This window comes from Eurypyga helias, unplaced genomic scaffold, assembly GCF_000690775.1.
Source record: "Eurypyga helias isolate BGI_N326 unplaced genomic scaffold, ASM69077v1 scaffold11857, whole genome shotgun sequence".
Classification (NCBI taxonomy): Eukaryota; Metazoa; Chordata; class Aves; order Eurypygiformes; family Eurypygidae; genus Eurypyga; species Eurypyga helias.
Window position 1 is genome coordinate 2,734 of NW_010259837.1, and position 21,412 is coordinate 24,145.

The 21,412-nt window shown below is 36.7% G+C and overlaps 1 protein-coding gene across 1 annotated transcript in view; it reads right to left on the reverse strand.

Moving 5' to 3' along the window:
• VWA3B (von Willebrand factor A domain containing 3B) overlaps positions 1–21,412 on the reverse strand; it is a gene marked incomplete at its 3' end in the record, with an annotated part of 64,141 nt that overhangs the window by 1,453 nt on the left and 41,276 nt on the right. Inside the window, 7 exon segments of the mRNA XM_010154787.1 lie at positions 3,620–3,717; positions 4,244–4,381; positions 5,453–5,577; positions 6,374–6,494; positions 12,369–12,588; positions 14,709–14,759; positions 17,616–17,731. Coding sequence (XP_010153089.1) covers positions 3,620–3,717; positions 4,244–4,381; positions 5,453–5,577; positions 6,374–6,494; positions 12,369–12,588; positions 14,709–14,759; positions 17,616–17,731 — 869 coding nt within the window.

The following is a 21,412-nucleotide window of genomic DNA, read 5'->3' on the forward strand; positions in this document are numbered from 1 at the left end:
CCTGAAACATAGGGGCTCTACTGGAAACTCCAACTCAATCTGGGCTGAAGCACTGCCATAGCATTGCTAATATTAGTAACTGATTAATGTGTAACTAATAAACACAGTTGTTCAATGGCTTTGAACGTACACCCCCTCATAAAAGGAAAACCATCGCTCAACATGGCATGGCGGTTACACAAGGAAACAAATATAAAGTAAAATAAACATAGGGGCTCTACTGGAAACTCCAACTCAATCTGGGCTGAAGCACTGCCATAGCATTGCTAATATTAGTAACTGATTAATGTGTAACTAATAAACACAGTTGTTCAATGGCTTTGAACGTACACCCCCTCATAAAAGGAAAACCATCGCTCAACATGGCATGGCGGTTACACAAGGAAACAAATATAAAGTAAAATCATGGCCAATACCAGCTTTTTATGGTGCAGCCACTGAGTTAATGTAGTCAGTGCCCAGAAGAGGACATTATGTCCATATGACACTGAAGTGACATGTTAAGCTGCAAGAAAGGAATGAGATTTACAGGTATGTGGCTTTACAGGGAACTGAAAACCCAGCTGGGAACGTTGCAAGCAAAAGACAAACATTCTGAATTAGTAAGTGCATTGCCAGGGACTGTCTATTCGAATCTTACTAAGCAGTTTATGGTAGGGAGTTCTAGATCCAAGAAGTAGGAATCTTAAAAGACTCGTAACTATAAAAGCTCTGTAATACCAGGATTCTATAGTTAATTCTTACAAAAGAGACTAAAAATTCAGCAGAACCAGATATGATACATAATGTGGAAAAAGATGGAAAGAAATATATTGCAGTAGATGATGAAGCTGAGAATGTGCAAAAGAAGGTGCTGTGATTCTGGCAGCAGAATTGTGGAAGATTGGGGACCAGTAGAGATCACCGAGGACTTTACTGGCACACCTCTACACTGCCAACTCTGGGAATCCCCAAGGTCCAAATATGACTAGTTCAGAGCTGTAAGTGGGTATCTGAGTTGAGTCTCAGTTTTAGAAGCTCGGCTTTCTTTGTCATTTGGTATTAGATGCTTTATACATTTCACTGCAATCTCAGCTACAAATCTTGACATTCAACATACATCCATGGAGCTAAAGCATCTAAATTCCACCCTGAGAGCTGCCAAACGCTCCGGTGTTACTGTCTGAGTCCCACAATGTCCCTTTCTGTATCTGGGCCTTGTTATCTTTAAAACATTAGCAATCAGATGTAAATAATAGCTTTTGAAATAATACTGATGGGAGGCTCTTCTCATGTTCCTTTAATGGGGTAAATTGAGAACAATCTGAATTGTGCTATCCTCAAAAAGTCATTTTGTAGTAAAAAATACTTTCAGTTATGATGGTTTCTTTCTCAAGTCTACGACTGCTGGAAGAAAAAACAGAAACGATGCTGTGAAAACTTCAGATACTAAAGCAACTGCAAGACACTGGTGTACTCAATCATTATGCTTGCAACATCTGTGCTCTGTTCCAGGCCACGCTAAAAACTGGTTTAGTTTGGTTTAAAGAGGATAAAGTGAATGCCTTAACTGAGAGTCCATTATTTTGTGCTGTGGCAGCAGTATTGTTTGGAATGTTTTATTTAGATTTCATTAATTTAATTTCAATAATCTGCAATCAACTGGCCAGGGCATTTACAACCAAACCAGTCTTTATTAGCTGTAAACACTAGATGGAAAATCACAATTAATATTACTTGAATATGCAGTTTCATGTAATATTTTACCCAGAGATCTGCTAGATTTGATATCACTTCATGTAAGATTTAGATCTAACGAGTACATTTACTTCTCATTTGCAAAAATGTAGTGCATTCATTTCAGTGAGTTCTTCAAGGAATTCCTCTGTTTGACAGTGAATAAGTCAATTTTGTACATAACAACGGCAAGTCAGCTTGCCAATAAAGTCTGTTTGGAGAATGAATATTAAATTTTATATTAAAGCACTCAGTCATGAAACAAAGCATGTAGAATGGAAACCACTCATTGCTTATGCATTTATTCACATCTTTTCTTTACAAAGTACCTTATTTAGAATATAATCCAACTCAGTGGAAGGGAAAGACTTCCATTGATTCTGCTGGAACTCAGATCAGTTATATACCTGCCTCTTTTCAACTGGTTGTATGCGTTAAGTAGGAAACCATGGCTTTCAGGTTTACTTTTCAGTGAAAAGAGGCTACCATCATGTATGTTATCTGGCCTGGAAAAGGGCTTTGATGTATTTCCAGACTTGGAACTCCGTACAGTAAAACGGGGTACTCGTTTGGCTACGTGCTGTGGCTACAAGGTGGCAGAAGTGCGAGTTTCAAACTGCACTGGAATCACTACTAAAAAATGTGTGGGAAACAGGTCTTGAATCAGCGTTGCTTTTTCATTCCATCCTTCTCAGGGAGTGCATGGATCAGCCCACAACTGGTACCCTTGCTCATCATTTTTATATGTAATCTTTAACACTGATCATCACATTGGAACATTGCAATAAAAATTAAGAACTTCTAAAATTGCCTTTAAAAGTGGAATTTGTCCTGTTCATGACACCTCTTGGGAAGAAATGTCCCATAATGGAGCTCATACAATCCTTTGGCAGCAGCAGTGCCTATAATCTGCTGACATACATGGAAGAGGTAACTCTTCAGTCTAGAATCCCTATGAGTTGCGAAGGCAGATAGGAGAGTCAAAACAAAAGTATATGTTTTCTCACACAAAATGTGAAACTGTGCAGCTCTTTCTGGGAAGAAGATAGATTGATAAGGGTTTACATGGGTTCAAAAAAGAAAATTTACAAATTCATGAAAGAAAAATCCATCAAGGCTGTTTAATACAGAGACTCCAATTCTGCTTCAGAAAATCATTAAATCACAGATTGTTGGAGGTTGGGAGTGTATTCTGTAGAAATATCCCTAGATGATTGTTCTGATCTTATTCTGCCTCCTAAGACCTGTTGTTGCTAGCTGTCAGAGACTGTTGGTGCTCTGAAGGTTATCACAACCCAATGCTATTTCAAATGGATTAAACTAGAACTTAATACAAGGCAAAAAAGTAATCCGCGATCACCTGGAACCACTTCAGCACACTCTTCACACCAGAGAAATGTTACCCCTGCTGTACATAAGTTCTTCAGAACTTCAGTAGGGTCTCACATTCATCCTACACACTCTCTCCCCATCATTCCCCATATTTAAGCCCAGTAGATGATTCAGTATCTTACAAATAACTTGTGATTTAATGCATAGATTTATATCACAATAAATATCTTAAAAGAAGAATAAGGTTTACAACAAACAGAAACTCCATCTCACCTTTCAGCAATCCTCTAACAGCTTCCTGGGGCTAAGTTTCCAATCATCACATCCCACCAATGTTTCCAAATTGAAAATAGAGCAATAAATCACCAGATAATAAGATGGTAGTTAATACTCTTCTGACTGGCGTGCTTGTGGGTCAAATCACTTGGTTGCACGTGTAGAACAAGCCAGTACATGACAACTCTAGTTAGAGTACTACATACAGAAACCTGACTGCACAGGTGAACCCGAAGTGCCACATTTAGGATTCATGTAAAATAACTTCCATATTTTTAGGTTCAAGTATACTCACGTCATGTAGTCCATTGTCTGCACCTTTCTTATGTACTGACAGGAAAAGGCATACATCATTTGGCTGATTTTAATAAGCCTACTTCTTACACAGTGTTCCTGCAATAATACAATCATCTGATTTAAATCTAAATCTCAGAAACAATGAAGATACATAGCTACAAAAACCCAACTGTCTTATTGTAACTGTAATCAGCCTCTAAATGTTGAAGATAGAAGTTTCAACTACAAAGTATGTTTTCTTAATATGCGCTATGAAAAACGCAGTAAAAGGATCATAATGGCTTACAAACAAACCTAATGAAATTAACTGAAGACTCTAATGACTGTGATAAAACCCGCTATGTTTCTCATTTTAGCAGCATGGAGCTTGTGAGAGCCCCCAAATGGATTATACAGGAAATAACAGAGTAGGATTTAAGAATAAATTATCCTACAAAATTTCTTGGTTCATGTCTATTATATGAGCTCTTCACTGAGCCCTGAAATCTGATTTCCTTTGGTTAGCTGGAGACAGGGATTGGGACAGTGAGGTCATTAGCCTGGAAAATTATATCTGCCTCATTAGAAGCGGAACAACGATAATACCATTGCCAGATTGGTATTGTCTTCTAGGTTTACTTACTTTCCTGTTATTGAACATCAGAACTGTGTAGAGTTTATCATCCATTTCCACCCTCTTTGGTGTTGCTATGACAATGGCAGGTGCATAATATTCATTTTCCTTCTGTGTCCTGTTTCTGGCAAACACACAGTCCCCAACCTGCATACCAGGAAAGCAGAGGTTTGCAAGAACCATGTAACTTGGGAGTTTTACAAGACATAAAAGTTAAAGATTACATGAATCATCATTCTAACATGTTCCAGTGCTTTAATATGGATCTTTAAAAGAGGAAGGACTTGCTCCTTGTATGTACCAGTCACTCACGATTTCCACTGAAATAAGGAAGGAACACAAAGCAAAACTAAGGGACAGACCCCTTCTAAATGTACCAGAGCTCAACTAGCAAGTCAAACAGAATGAGGAAACTCTGGCAACTCTTCAGCCACTTCAACTTCAAATTCGTATGTTCTTTGCAAGCTCTTAAACCAACCTTGAACATTTTAGAGAATTCTGTATGTACCTGACTTACATAAAATCATTTTAAAAATGAATACGGAAGTCACAGTTGTCTACAACATTCTGCAGATCTTCTCTAGAATTGCATGCTCCCCTTACAGAATATCAGGAACTACCTGATCAGGATTTGCCTTCATTTCCAAGGGAAACAAAGGCATGTCTCTAATTGTAACAGAACGGTTTTTAAAATGCTTTGTGTATACAAAACAGCTGTATTCATTCTGCATCCTTTCTGTATCCATCGTCACTCTTGTGTGTAAAATAAGAATCACCTGAAAAAACAACTACAATTACAGATAAATTTTAAATACAAACAGAAATGGAATATGATTTTTTTTATTACTGTTGTTTTCCTTAGTATAATATAATCTGCTGGATTTAAAATACACTGTGAAAAACAAATGGTTATAACCCGCTGTACGTCGCAATGTGTATACAAGGCCCTCCTTGATTTGTAATTGACATGCTAGGAAACAATCATTCTGCTGGTAAATAGCTCACCTTTCTTCTGTAGGTGGCTAAATCGTCATGTTTTATAAAGAAAATAATACAGACTTCTAATAAACAAAGGAACAGGCTATCACTACAAACTCTTCTTTTAAATAAATAGATGTAATTAAAAGATTAAAAAAATACATGCCTCATTCTATGCGTGACCAAACGAACAAAATTAAAAATGCATATTTGCTGTCATAAAAAAATACAATTTCTGACCTGCAGATATGGGCATGGCATAGCACCTCCCACAGGGATCGTGAACTTCACAGGTACAGTCCAGGTCTCCCCATTGCTGAAGTCAACAAGTGCGCAGGTAGAACTGATATTCTTTACCACAGTTCCTAAAGAGCAACATAATACAAGGTTGAAATTATTTTTTCTTTAAACCTTTTTGGAATTTTTTAAAAATCCTATAGGCTGCCACACATCACTGAGGACAGATGTGTCTATACTGTACATTGTTAATTTTCACTTAGCTAGGGTAAGCTGTTCTAGGACAATAGAGAAATCTGTACCTAAAAAAAAAAAAAATATGGTCTTATTAAACATTCTTAATAATCCCATAAAAAATAAAACGAAGAATAATTTTCCCACCCAGATCTGAAATTTATAAGCTGATCAGGTGGATGGTTGTTGCCATAATGAAACTATTACCACAGTTTAAAATATGTAATTTAAAAAATAAACAAGTAAAGGTAACACAAAAATGAACACATACATGATTTTTTTTATGAAACAACAGAACACAATTTTACCTAGTAAACATTCTGGCTCAAATCTTAACAAAGAGGCAGAAGTTCTCCAAACACAGGCAAAAGCTTGAATTCTTCCAAATGCTCAACAGAAACATTCAAGTGAAACATCAAAGAGGGATAGATTTACATTCTTGGATACTCAGTTACTTAGACAGATTTCCTTCCATACACTTCTTGTATAATAAATGTAACATTGCTTTCTAACTTCACAAAACATATATCTTTATATAAATGTATATACGTGCACACACAAGATATAAATTAAATTTTTATTAAATATTAAATCTGATTAAGGCAGCAGTAGGTAATTATGACCAAAATTAATGTTTTATCGGTATTAAGAAACTCTAAAAATGCTTAAAATGTGGACAAAAATATTTACCTGAATAATAAAATCCTGTGACATCTGACCTTGCAATCACCTTTTGGCCTTTGTGAGTCAAAAATACTTGGCCTTTTTGTCTTGTTTTAGACTTTGACTTCACAGTTTCTTCTTCGAGTGTCTGTAATTTGATACAATTATTTTTTCCACAACAGCCTCAAGCTATCCTTTGGAATTAATTAAAAATTTAGACAACGTGTTGATATGACCTTTTCAGATAATTCACAGTAAACTGAAATTATTTTAAACATTTAGAATAGCTATAAACAGAGTAAGCAATGTTACAGGAAGCACTCATGAACAGAGGTGAAGGTGCTATACACACCCATTCTTTCCAGAAAGGTGGGTCTTCACAATTACCCTATTTTCATTATAAGTCACTCACTGTATGGAAAGACTGATTAGAAAAATCAAATACAGGATCAATAATTTTTTACAACCAATCTTCAAGTGTCTGGAAAAAATGTTTATTTACAACTATAAATTAAAAATCCAAATTTTCAGCAGTTTTATAACATTCCAGCTTAGCAAAATATTAAAACATATTTTCCTGAGCTGCCACTGTCCATCGTTCTGCCTTGCGAGTCTGGGTTCTTCATACACTAATTCTCCTCTTCAGGGGGCAGCTGCCCAGACTACAGATCCTCTAATGCACCACAGCCACAAAGAACACCAGAGCTCATCACTGAATTGCTCACAAATGTGTCTGGGGGACCACACACCGGACGGTGAGAACAGAAATACCAATGGGGTTGGCTGGCTGTGGATCAACTCAGCTCCTAGTTGAAGTCAGTGACTGCAATGAAGAATGCATTAAGCACGATGGATCTCACGCAACAACGGGGACAGGGAGCTGTGGGAAACACAGGATGTGAAAAGTAGTCACAGACTTACAAACCACAAGTGGGTCTATGTAAAAATATACTGTCGGGCTTTCCGAGCTTCTGCGTTCCTGACTTTGCAGACACCGTATTCTTTGACCTTAAAGCCTTTCACAGCTCACATTAACATTTTGTGGAGTCTTAGTGCAATTTGCCTTTCAAGTAAATCATGTTCCTGAATCTCTTTTTTGCTAGAAGGAAGAATTTCTTCCCATTCAGGGCATCTCTTCTACATGAAGTTTTGAGAGGATCAGGGTGAATATGTCAGGATGGGAAGGAACACTTTATATTTCGCTTTTCGGAAAAAATTAAGAAAAATGATGATAAGAAAATATTTTCTTTCTAATTTTAAAAAGTCTGTAATCCCACCATTTTTATAAGTACATTTTAATAATCTTCTAGAATAACAATGTAATTTGTATTTACTACAACAATTCTTTAAAACGCCTATTATTTTCTCCATACTGCTCGCAATAATGCTTCCAAATATAAATTATAAGCATGCCAAGTTAAATAAATCGTTGTTTCCCCATTATTTATAATCCTACCGCGTAAACAATTTGCAAGCATCAATCTCTTATGCAGCTCCCTTGAATCACAAAAACATACGGCTTGAAATCTCAAACTTTTCCACACATCTACACCCTGTTCTGATTAACAACCATAACTCCCAGACTCCTAAAATCCCCTGCTTGCTAGGGTGTGTATGACCTGCTTCCTTGTCAGACAACAGTTTCCTTCCTAAAAATATATATTTGATTTTGATACTCTATTTTCCCTAACAACAAATAATGATGGAAAAGATGGGAATAACTTTGACTAAACTGGTTTTTTCTCAGTTTCACTGTAACTATCACAAACTCTGTTTTCCAATCTCCCACTCAAAAATCACAAACAACCCTTTAAGAAGTACTAAAAATAAGCAAAACACACACACAAAAAAGCAGAGATATTTTAAATGGGAGATATTTGGATTTTTTTTCTAGTTTATTCTTTACCCCTATAAAAGATAAATCAACACTTCTGTTTTTCAGACTCAGCCTAAGCCAGAGGCTCTTCACAGTGCTTAACTAACTGCTTGAAGTACAGCCTAACAAAGGCTGGTTTGAGTGCAAAGACTTACAGCTCCTCAGACACAAAAAGGTATTTTGGTAAACCATTTACTTAATTCCTCAGGCTCCAAAAGGACAGCTGCTGCTGAATATTTATTATCAACTAATTTGTAATGCTTGACTAATAACTTGGGCAACTTCCAGCACTCTGAATTAATCCAAATACTCAAGGCTGCACAGGCATCCACAATGAGGACACAGAGCCCTGCAGAGCTCAGGTGGCTCAGAATTACTGTCTAAATTCAAAACCATCTCCCCTACCTCTCACAGAGCCTTTAGGTGTCCAGCGCGACAGGTCCAGACACCGTCAGAGTGCCCGTTTCTGGGATAGCATCCTCCAGTGGTTTTATTACATAAGAGCCCCATCAGATTCTCACAGATTTTCACCCTGTTCAGCTCTGTTTCCATTGAGGGTAATGCTTTAAACCACATGAGGTGAAGGAGATTTTCTTTCCCCCTGCCAACACTTGCTGCGTTTTAAAATTCCCTTTCAAAGATTTTAGTTTTAGCACTTTCCTACTGTAAGTGAGAATAGATTGGAAGACTACCCACAGATCTCCATGTACCTTGACTCTAACTTTCGATTTTCACAATCCTGACAACTCCAGAGCCAAGTAACCATTGCTTTTCCCAGGCTGCCAGTGGCAACAAGCCCATTCTGTGTAGACCACAGTCCATTTTTATGAAAAAGCCTAAAATTTGTAGCTACACCCTGCCTGTCCAGCAGGTTACTTCACTGACAACAGTGGAAAATTTGACCAGACATTTCTAGGTGGTTATAACGTTTTTGTTATTGCACTACTGGGGATGCTTGTTTTCCCTTGTCTCCCTGAAGAGAGGCAAGAACAAAGGCAAAGTTTTGCCGAGCTGTTAGGGAACATATGAATGCAAAAAAGGTATCAACACATTAATGATGCTTAAAGCCTCAGGAAGAATGAGGAGTGTAAGAATTAGGACACCAGGAAATAGAAGAATCTGCCAAGGGAGATCCAGAATTTTCATTCTTGTGAAGAATGAATTCTCAGCTATGAACATTTCATTAGGAATAATTAAATCAATTGTATATGAAATAAATTTTTGAGAAATAACAGACTCAGTGCACCACTAGAGGTCCCTTTCCACCCAAATAAACATGCTTTCCAAAACACATTATGCTTATTAACCATTTTAAGTTATTTTTATCACACGGTGACTGTTCAACAAGGTCACAAACAAGCGTTAAGCCTTGCACATTCGAGCTCATCCTAGGGGAAACACAGTTCTTCTAAAAGTGTACTTTTGATGAGAGTGGATCCTTAACAATGAATGCAGCTTTATCTCTGCAGATTCTGAAATCCATTCATACCCAGAAACAGAAATACTCAGTATGAGATGAAATTGTTCTCCATCACTCTCAAAAGCCAGGTTGTGACACTTAGGAAAAAAAAATGTTATGGCCATTAACAGAATGCACCAAGCTGTCCTGGAAGCTATCATGCTTGGAGAATAGACATGCCAAGACCCCACTAGATCTGAGGTGATCTAATAAGAGGTGGGTAGGGGACCTGAAAAAGTACTTTTACTAAGTGACATCATGTTGTAAACAGCTTTATAATTCAGTCGGGGGGGGAAACAAACCAACTGAGAAATTATGGTTGACTGTTATGCCTTACAAGTTAAAACCAGGAGACAGATACAATATTTTGAGTCAAAGCAAGCAATTCCTCATTTCAATATCTTTAGATAAAAGCTGAGTACCAGCCTGAAGAGTAAGATTTTTATCAGCTCATGCTTTAATCTGTACAGCAAAAGGAACTGGGTAAGCTGAGTAAAATACATAATTTTATTTTACAATTAGGTAATAATCAACAGTGTTTTATATTTTGCCTGATAATAACTAAATGTGTTTGCTCATTTTCCAAAGCATTTACTTCTTCTGTCACTAGAGATCTTCAGTCATCTTACAGCCCTGTGCAGATGGATGTCTTACTTCATCCCTCTCCAATAAGGCACTGGCATTCCCTACCTTTCAGATATGTGCAAACATCGCAGCCTGAACTCCCAGAGAAGGCCAGAGCACAGAGGGAGGATAACCAGACCATTAATTCAGTCGTAGGCTTAAACAGAAAGCTCCCGTAGCAAGGACATCCAAAAAGGATTACTAATTCTTTTAAGAAGTTGTGAAGGTAATTAGGAACCCTGAAAAGCTAAAAACTAAGGAGTTTTATGTTGAATTTAGTGGGGAAAAAAAAAATTAGCAGGAAATTTAAGTCTGCTTTGTTGAGTAGATCTCTAGGATAATTGTGGGTTTTCTACACTCTCACAATGACAATTTTCATTCAGTGCCATATCAGCTATTGCTGTAATGTATGTCTGCTGGCAGTTTATTTTTAATACCCATTTTATAGACAGAAACCACAGTTGGAAAAACATCCAACGGCATTTTTTAAAGGCTTCCCAGTTTTTTCTGGGTTTTTTTTCCATTTTTTTCTGCCATATAAACAGAACTCTAATTGCATCTGCATTTCTGCCTCTCACTCCTAAAGCCTTTCAATTGCAGATTAGCAATTACTGAATATGGTGCTCTGATTAGGCTCCTAAAGCAGGTTGACTCAGGATAAGTGATTGCACAATGTTAATCACATCATGTCTAAGAGTACACATTGGTTGTTCCAAGGCAACAGCAAAATTACAATCAACAAATGAAACACAGACACATTTCTGCTGCGCTTGTACTGGGATGTTATATGGCAGAGGTAAATCAATAATCAAAATAGCTGTATGAGCAATGTAACATTTTCAGACTAATGTAAAATGAATCAAGATCATCTGTTTTTGAAGGCACTACAATGTTTTCAAATGTACATTCTTAGTGGAGCAAATTCTCCAAGATTACAGAAAACTGAATGTGGTCCTGCCCATAATAATTCATTTTCATACACAGCCTGTGTTATCATAATATATTCTCTACAGTTTAACACAAATACCTAGGAGAGGTATATCTCAGTCAAGGAATGCGAAATCAAACCAAGGTTGCCTTTGTAAAGAATACTGGCACATTTCTAGGCATGACCTGCTAGGTGGAGTATCTGGATACTTGGCATAATTTACAATTGTAAATTCCAACGGCACATTCCCATTGATTGCGGAGAACTCACGGTGTAGGTGTGTGCTCTGCTCACTGGAGTTTCATTTAGCTTACCCCTCCAAACTGATGTATGTGTATATACATACGTATTTGTGTATGTATACATGCATAGGTCAAGGCAAAAAAAAGAACTATTATGATCATCTTATTATGTTTCCTACATAATAGAAAGCATAAGACATCCCTCAGCATTCACTGCAAGGAGGCCAACCCCACCTTCAGGTTCAGTCAGAGCTGTTTCTCTCAGTGATATAAAACAATGAAAAAGGGAAGGAATATACTAATATATGAGCTTTATGATGAACTTTATTAGAACTTAGAGGTCTGAGAGAAGATTTTCTTTCTTATTAATTTCCTAGAAAGCTTATTTTAATATTATCATAGTACAACTGCACCCAGACAGCAGTTCTGCAGAGGGAGCAGCACTCCTAGTGAAGCAGTACTTGACAAATCTGTTAGATTCATCTCTTCATCTTTTCTCTTACAAGAAAGATACCACAGAAAATTACAGTGAATTACTCCAACATCATAACATCTTTATTCTTGTTTAGCAGACATTAATCAACCACAAATTTGTATCATAATTGTCTTTCACATACTTCTTTTTCTTCTTTCATATGTATCTCTGCTGTCGTTGCAGAGGAGGTAAAGATACTTTGCTCAAATTTGTTTCTAAGAGGCTCGGTTTCTGTGGCTCTGTCAGCTCCAGAACTTCTGCTTCCCCAGTACTTCCAAAAAGTCATCGAAAGCTTGTTCTCTTTTTAACCACCTTCTTTCCTCTCTCCATGCTAAACACCTAATTTATCAGCTGTTACCACAGAACAAAATTATTCTAGAAGCACATACTTAAAAGGAATATCTGGAATATCTGTTACCTTTTTATTATTGCTTGTGTGTGATTCTGAGCTTTTCTCCGTTTCCTTTTTCACAGCTTCCTGGAGATCAGAGGCTTGTTGCATATATGTTAATGCTGTCAGTATCTCATCCTCTAACAATATCACATCTTCACAGGAAATTGGCCATCCCAAATTCTCTAAAGCTTCCAGCAAGGTTTCTTTATGCTGCATATATTGAACTGGCCCATCCTCTTCAAATCTTAAAAAAAAAAAAATTTAAAACTTAGTAATCACAAGTAGGAAAAAAATTCATTTTGGCAGTACTTTACAAATAGAATCACAAAGCTTAAAAGCAGAATAAAACATCAGAGCCACCCAACCTATTTTCTGTGTACCACAAGTTCCTGTGTTTCATCCAGTTACCGTAGTGTTCAGACAAATAATCACATCTGTGATTAACCATGTCTCATAGAAAGACATCTATGGAGCAATTCAAGTGGCTGAGCACAGATATCTGGTGCCAGTTTAGATGACCTGGAATATGTGATGCATCAATAAAGAACCTGCAGGTATGACTTAGAAATTATGGAAATTCCTGGCCCTTCTGGAGGAGCAGCTAGGGTGGAGTGGCAAGCCTCTTGATGCCTAGAAGCCCTGATTTACCACATCAGTCTTGACTGATCCCATTAAAAAAAAAAAAAAAAAAGAGATACAATCTCTGGCTGTTCCTTCCTCTGCCATTCCGGCACTGCTCAATTTTCACTTGGTGATCGAGTTTGCTTCCATCCATGGTTCAAGTTACTTCAATGTCCACTGGACTGAAGAGCCATTTTGAACCTACACACTGAAGGTACCTATGCATAGAAAGGTCAATCAGGTACAGTCATCTGGATAATAAACTCAAACTAAATTAAACTCCCAAATCCAGAACTGGTACCAATTCTTTAAATCTCCAATCAGAAGTAACATACTTCTTTTTAGTATTCAAATCATTCCTGTGGCTCTTCGCTACAGCTTTGCCAGCATTTAAAAAATGTGAAACCTGGGTCCAAAGAGGGTATTTAAGTGTCTATTTTAAAAACACATACAACCATGGTGATACCTACCATGTTGCCCTAGGCTTTGTCAATGCTCATCTCTCTTCTCCTCTAGAACAACGTTGTATTGAAATCATACTGACGTGTAGTTATTTACCTAGATTTTGTTCTCTAAGTCAATTATTTATCTATAATCAGTGTCAAGTTAATTTATCTGCTGAGTTGGATGTCTCAACCATTTTGAACACCGGCACATTACCACTTCTTCAGTAAATCTGAATTTCCCTAATATCTGAGATAGCCTTTTAATACAGACTAGTGAACCAGAATGCTCATCAATCAAATATTTCAGGACTCCTGTGACCAAGTTAGTAGACTTCATTACCTCCTCCCTTCAGATTACTAATGATTTTGAAAGTATGTCATCCTTTTGTAATAAACGAACATGATCATTTGAATTGTAAATTTAGAAAATAAATAGATTTCTATGCACCAATATTAACAATTCTAATACACCCCTCTAGCAACAGACTGTACAATTTCTAGGACTTATTTTTTCCTTATATACATAATTGGCTCTAAGTTACCAATAATAAAATATCTTGGACACCAGCTTGTCAATTTTCTATACTCTATAACTCACTATTAACAGACATCTAGTTCCTTTTTCAAATTATATCCTGTTCTTTTGTTTAACAGCCTTCATTTCTTCTCTGCACCAGAATGGGGTTTTAGTTCTCCTTAGTGGGGCTAGAACTGCGTCATTTTTGCTCAGTAGCTTAAGTTTTCATAAAAGCATTCTACTTTTCATTCCCATTTTTCTGCTTAGAATATTTCTGAAATGAACAGATGCTAACTTCACTGATGTCAGCCCTGTTTACACAGTCGCTACTTTTTAAATTCAATATACACTAACAAGCTAGTTAAAGTAGCACAGACCTCCAGTGTGATATACAGCTCCAGCACATGCTTTACAGGCACTTATTATGCCTTTACAAACCAGGAACTGAAGTGCTCTTTACCAGATGAGAGACGATTTACCTTGATGCCAAAGGCACAGACATGCTGCCCTCCCAAGGCCATGCCACCTGGCACTGATTAAGACACCAGCACCATTCCAATAGAACACAATTCCTTTCTTTTAAAAATAATCAGCACTGCAAGAAGGAGCCCCAGAATTTAATATTACTCCATACCACATATGCATTTATGAAAGTAAGGTATAGTTATGAAATATTTGAAAATAAAACCAGTTGGTTACAGAAAGCCTGACTAAAAAGGATCGAATATTTACAACCAGCCTTTCAGAGGTGAGTTAGAACACCAAAAGGTGATAGCTTACTTGTCTCTTTCCTCCTGAGGGAGTGCTCTCCAAATAACTAGGTTTAGGCGCCTGTTAAAAGAAAGCAAGGCAGTTTTTGAGGGAATGCAGTTCCTTGTGCATCTGATCATCTCAACACTAGCAAATAAGCACAGTTTCTTAAGATATCTGCATGGATTTGTATTCCAGAAGCACTGTATCATCAGATTGTGTCCTTATCATTCAGCTATGAAATTATCAACTACAAGAGAAGATGGGAAAACAGCATCTTCCATCAAGCAGCAACGTGACTATTCCAGGGTCATAGAAGGATTAATGGCAATCACTGCTGCTTCCTGTCAGGATTTTCTATGGATGGTTCTCTTTGGCAGCAGCAAGCTAAATAAATAACAAAACTGATTAAATGACTAAAAAGCTAAGCACAGTTCCTCCAGTTAAACAGTTTCAGAAAATTGTGGCCTGAAGACACATGGAGAGCAACGTTATTTTTGGGGTTGGGTTTTTGGAGGTTTTTTTTTTGTTTGGTTGGTTTTTTTCATGCTAAGAGAATCCCTCAGTTATTCAGGTTTCTACTTCACTGAACTCTGGCTATGAAGAAAAACTACTGACAGGAAAGCAGAAGTGATTATCCCAAAGCAGTGCAGTTCTGAGGTCTCTTAAAAGCACCACTAAACTTTCTGCTTTTCCTTTTTAGACATAAATTATAGAATCTTATTAGATCATCTAGCTTACAGTTTTCTCTATTATCTCAAACAATTAAACCATCACTCAATTACTTCATTTTATACTATAGGAATAAACCTCTACTGATGATCCTAATTGCTGTAATTCTAGAAGAGTTTCAAAGAAGAATGTCCAAACTTCCTTTGGAAATGCAAGAACAAATTAATTTATAGGAAAATTTCAGATTGTAACAATTAGTCTTTTAACAGTCTTGACAGATTTACTGGTCTATGTACAAAAAAAAGCTCATTAACACCAGATTTTGAATATTAATTTCTTGATGATTCATTTTATCTACTAGAAACTAAACCCCAGCATTTTCAGAACGTGAATTACTTTTGTTCATTCACAATCTGCAGTCTCGGCATGCTCCACTGCCTATTTCATACTTCTAAATATGCACACTCATAACTAACTCATTTGTAAAAGCCTCTGGCTATCCAAGATCACACACATTCTGAAGCTTCCAGCATTTTTCTCCTTCAACACTGGATATTCTCTTTGTCAGAGCACAAGATTTCTGCCCTTGCCATTTTTATCCCTCTAAATCTGATGCGAAGGTCAATCTATGTAGAGGGAAGATATTGTCATGCTTGCTTCTGTTATGTATTGTTTCATCTGTAGATGTCAGAATAAATTTGTGACCAATCACTATTCACAAAACTGAACCACAGCCTTTGCAAAATTCAATTACTGGAAAAGTGCTGTGGCATTTAGAGCAAAAGAAATTTGACTGGGTTGCTGTCTCACCTGTAGAGGAAAAGCAACGAGAACTCTTTTTTACACTGTAAGTTATAAGGATATTCAGACAGATCTCTCTTCTATAAATCTTTTACACAGAAGTAGGGAACTCAATCCTACTATTATAAATACATTGATTCATTGACCTCTATGGGTAAACATAAGTAAACCATACTCCCAATCACCAAAATTGATTGAGACTGTGAAAATTCTGTCAGTAGAAGATCAACAGAGTTTAACCAGGAGATACTTTTTCTTCCCACAATATTCAAGTCAATAAACGTAAAATATTCATTGCTGTGACACAGCAATGAAAAACCTGAATGTTTTTTCAGAAGTCACCGTCAAAAATATGCCACTTGAACTCCTATCAAAATGAGTGACAAATCCAAATTTCTGAGTTCTTCATCAGCCTGATAATAACAGTACTGTCTCAGCGACAGAGCACACAAAACCAACAGATATTTCTTCACAGAATACCATTAATATTAGACATAGCACACAGCATTTGCAAACCATAATTCTTGATTTTTACCACAAAATATGGATACTTTTAGAAATAGGGAATGAGAATGAAAAAGAGAACTATTACATGCTTTAAAAAGAACTGGTTTGATCATAGAGCTACAGAGGGAAAAAAAACCCCAAACCTTAAAGGGCCTCAGTTCAATTCACCAAAAAGCAAAGACTAAACACTTGGCATCAAGGGTTCTTTGGTTGTGTAGAATAATTACATCTGGAAATGTTATTAGAATACAGCCTGAAAAGTTATCTCATTTATTAAAACAATTCTAGTTAAAGCTCTCATAAGACTACTGAATTACATTAGTAGTCAAATAATTGCATTACTTCAAAAAATGCACGAAGTTAGATCAAGGAAAGAAATAATTTAGACACATAATGTCCTTGTCCTGCTTACTTCTGACATGCTTTTACCAACATTTAATTAATACGCACAATGCATATCTTCCTTAAAAAAAAAGTCAGTATCTTACAGACGTCTCAGTTACACTCTTGCATCCATAGCTAGATGGTAGACAGATGGCAGCAAAAAGCAGGGCACTAATTTCAATGTCAGTCTATAGATTTAGGAGCTTCATTGTAAGTTAAAAGTCTGGCTAGTACTGTATGCTTAGGGGGGATTCCTCCCCAAGGAACATTGCTTTCAGGTTTATTCCCAGAAAGTAAAAATTTTTCTTTTTTTTTTTTTGTCATTGAACAAACATAATATGAGCAACATGTTATTTATCATCTCCTTGCCTATCATCTGTTTTTTTTCATTCTTTTTCACTCATTCTTTTTAAGAAAATAAACATTTTTCCAATAGGTTGATGATGGATTAAAGTGTGTCAGAGTGCAGAATTACCAGTATTGAGCAAAGTACGTGTGAGCAAATACCCACTACATAAGAAAAAATCTGAAATTAGACTGCAGATATGATAAATTTCTGATGAGTAGACTTGCCTTTCATAGGATTTAATTGCTTGTTCCAGCTTCTCTTTATAGACATCAAGATTCACCGCCTGAGGATTAATCAGTGTGATTCGCTTCTTGTTGCTAACATGGGCCAAGGGTAATATCTAGTATACAAGAAAAGACAAAGACTTCATTTCTCATACAACTTTTCCCCCACCAGAATAACTGAATGCCCATGAGTCCATGTTCAAGAATCAGAACAGACAGAAGGAACACTGGAAGGCTGCAGAAAGAAAGATCTGAACACCCCAAGTAAGTGTCAGAATTGAGACATAGTTTCCAGCCTTTCAGTAAAAATCTTCTGAAATTATATAATCCCTTTATGCAGAAGTTGCAAATTAAGATTCCTAATTACTAGTTAATTCTAACTAAATCAGTACCGTTGAAAAGGTCACTCTAATAATGGAAGGGTAGATCAGGAAGGAGAAAAGCATGCCTAGATCATGACCATATTCCAGATTTTATTGCTTTAAAACAACACTATCTTATACTTATTAGTGCCTAATGCTACCATACAGGTGTGATAGTTACTTATTTAAGTGTATTTAGTACTCTTATTCTGGAGGACCATATTTTCTAATGAGTTAGAGTACTAAGGTGGAGAGAGACATTTTTCACCATCACACTGATCACTGAAGAGTAAACAAGGCGGATATTGCTCACTGAAACTAGTCCTAACTAACCACAGTGATGCTTAGGAACCTAACCAGGTTGGTCCGAATCAGAAACTTCAATACTTTTCAGATCTCACAGTACAGCATCTACATAAGTCAACTTCATCATAAAATAGAAAGCCATACATTTACAAGTAGATCTTCAAAAGGGAGAGAAAAGGGTAAAAAAGCATGACAGAAGCAAAGATTCCTTCTGTCTTTCAGTTCAAAGTCCCACTGTTATTCAGCCTCTTAAATTACTCAGCGGTTTGTATAAGAAAAGCTATTTTATACATCAATGTCCTGATGATGATTATAAACAGAAAAACATCCAAGAAAGAAATGGAGAAGATGGAGAATCTTAGTCTCCCCAAAACTGTCTTCAATACATACGGTTGAGTGGGAAGCTTCTCCAAGTGCCTCTGTGAGACCATGATATAGATGACATAAAGATGGATGAGGTTCAATTTAAATAAAATTAAAACCCCTGTTGGGGGAATAAGCAAGCAAGCAGAAAATAAAACAATATAAAGACTTCTTTAATTTAGAACATTTTTCAGTGATGTTTTATTTGTGTTGGAATCATCACAGCCTAGCTGGATTCCAAATCACTGCTGTATGACCATTTTTTCAGGACGTGGCATGACTTTATATTCCCCTCTCTTTCTGAGGATGTCTTCTTTCTGATTAATAAATCTGTGTCACATCAGTGCCAGACCACATCAAAGCTCCTCATATTAAATTAATCTTATGATCACTTAGAAGCTAAAGTTAATGGGAACATGTCAGTGAAGTATCTTGCTGGAGAAAGGTGAGGTAAATCTCTGCCCAGAACCGTGAGCCATGAAATCTGGCTCCCTGTCATTTCCAGGTGGAGTCTGAAAGCTGAAAGGCAAGAAACTGAGAGTACCTGTCCTCCACTTCCATACTGCCGTGGTTGTTGTCTGCTGTTACGCATACAAAGTTTGTAAAATTTCAGCAGGCTTCACCATGTAGAAGCCCTCTCCTACATTCCCTTACAAATTCCCAGAGTAACTCCAAGTACGAACAGCATCATATGCAAAATTAATAATTAATACAGTTTATAAAGCACTTTGAATAGAATATGAGGGGCAGACAAACATAAACACATTATTGCAGTGCCGAAGAATAAAACCAGAATGGAATGCATTCTTAGCAAATAGTTAACTTGAAATATTATGCATACTTTAAGAGCTCTGAAAACTGCTCATGAAGTCAAGTGAAATTTGACAGATTCAGATGAAAGAAATCACAGGGAAGCTTTTTAGTGCCAGAGTGTTTTGTCATTTTTCTAAATTAAATACTTAAACTTTCACATCAAAATAATTCACTTGTGCCAAAATGGCTTTTATTTCAAAACTGAAATTTCAAAAATCTAAAGACAAAACCAAAACCCAATAACTCCAGAAAAATCTTCCTTACTTTAGACCAAACAAGACGGTTTGGTTGGTTAAATCTGAACTTGATTCGGAGCAAAGCGCTGAGTCAGAACTCCATGACTTGCAAAGCTGTATTTATGATGCCACGATATTCAACAGATACTCAGGTGGTTCTGTAGGGAAGGTTTGCTCCAGAACTGCCACAGCATAATGTAGACAAGCCCACAAACTACTAATTTTTTAGTTTCTGGATATGAATCTGATAGGTAGTTTAATGAATCTTTGAAGGAACACAGGTGAAACTAACAGGTCACACAGAATTGAAAACAACAGGTCAGCCTCTTGTTAATGAACAGTTGTCATGGAAACCTTTTGCTTGCTGCATCTCCAAGGTGAGAAAACCGCTCATAGTTACTCCATCATCATTGCTAGCAGAGACCAAAAATAAAAATACTATCCCCAGAAAAACGAACAAGGATGCCTGCATTCCACACCAAAAAAACTTAAGATCTCAGAAGGAAGAATGTAGAAATGTCTGTACATTTATTATCTTCAATAAAGTCTTCTGAGGTACTGGAATAATCAAGATTCTTAATCAATTTGTTAATGCCTGCTATTCAAGCTGTAGGTCTAGTCCCAGAGCCTATTTTCTGCTCTTCCTTGGTATGCTGGCATGAGGCTTTGAGGGAGAATGGGTTCCATAGCTCATAAATTCTACTGGTTTCACCTCGTGTGCAACCCCTAACCTTCGTTTTCCTTTCTTTACCCTGCTTCAGATACAGAAAAATCCTTGTCTCCACATATAGAACAATAATTTTCCACTGCCTGAGAAACTGGGTGGCTCTATACAACTAATGGGGATTGCAGGTAAGTGGTAAAAATTATATACAATTTTGTGTTTATGTCCCTGACTCTAAAGGAAGCCCATGGATCACTGCTTAGATACTGCACAGCAGCTATTGATTCTATGAACAATGAACTTAATTCAGCCCTGAACTAGACTACCATAAGCTCCCATGAACTACCATTTAAAAGTATGTGTATCACTTGCTGAATCACATACCATTATGTTTTACAGACTACTGGTTTTGCAAATAGAAGTTCAAATGCAGCTCAGGATTGTCTGGAAAGGAGTCAAAGGAGTCTTCATTTAGAAATATGGCAGAAAGAGCTATGCTCAGTAGGCATATTTAGAAGAAGATGGGAAGAGACTTCTCAGAAACCAGTCGTAAGAGTTATGTGAAAGTCACAATTCTTTCGTTTGACATTTCACTTACAGTAGATTGTTTTGTACACTTTTGCAGTCATTGAATATCTGATTTTTTTAAATGTCTATTCTATATCTGTAATGTTAAAATACATATTTTTAATGCTTTTGATACAAAAAGCCACCTTTTTATTGCATACAAAAAAAATCTCACATTTAAAGACCTTGGTTTTGACTTGCTTTTACTAAAACAGAGGATCCGATTTTGATTCCACAGTCTGCATGCTATAGCAAAAATTCCCATTCCTAAATTTAAAAAACAAACATGAAGACTTTAAAACGTACAACAAATGTGTTCATCTGTTGCTCTTTACCACATCCTATTACAAAACCCTTTCTTGCCCTCTAATATTTAAACAGATGCTGTTTAGCTTTTCTTTGAGTATTGTTTAGGGAGGTTTTATTAGTTAAAATGAGTTGCAACATAGGGCTTTCATAGGATGCATCACACAAGAAGAATTAGAG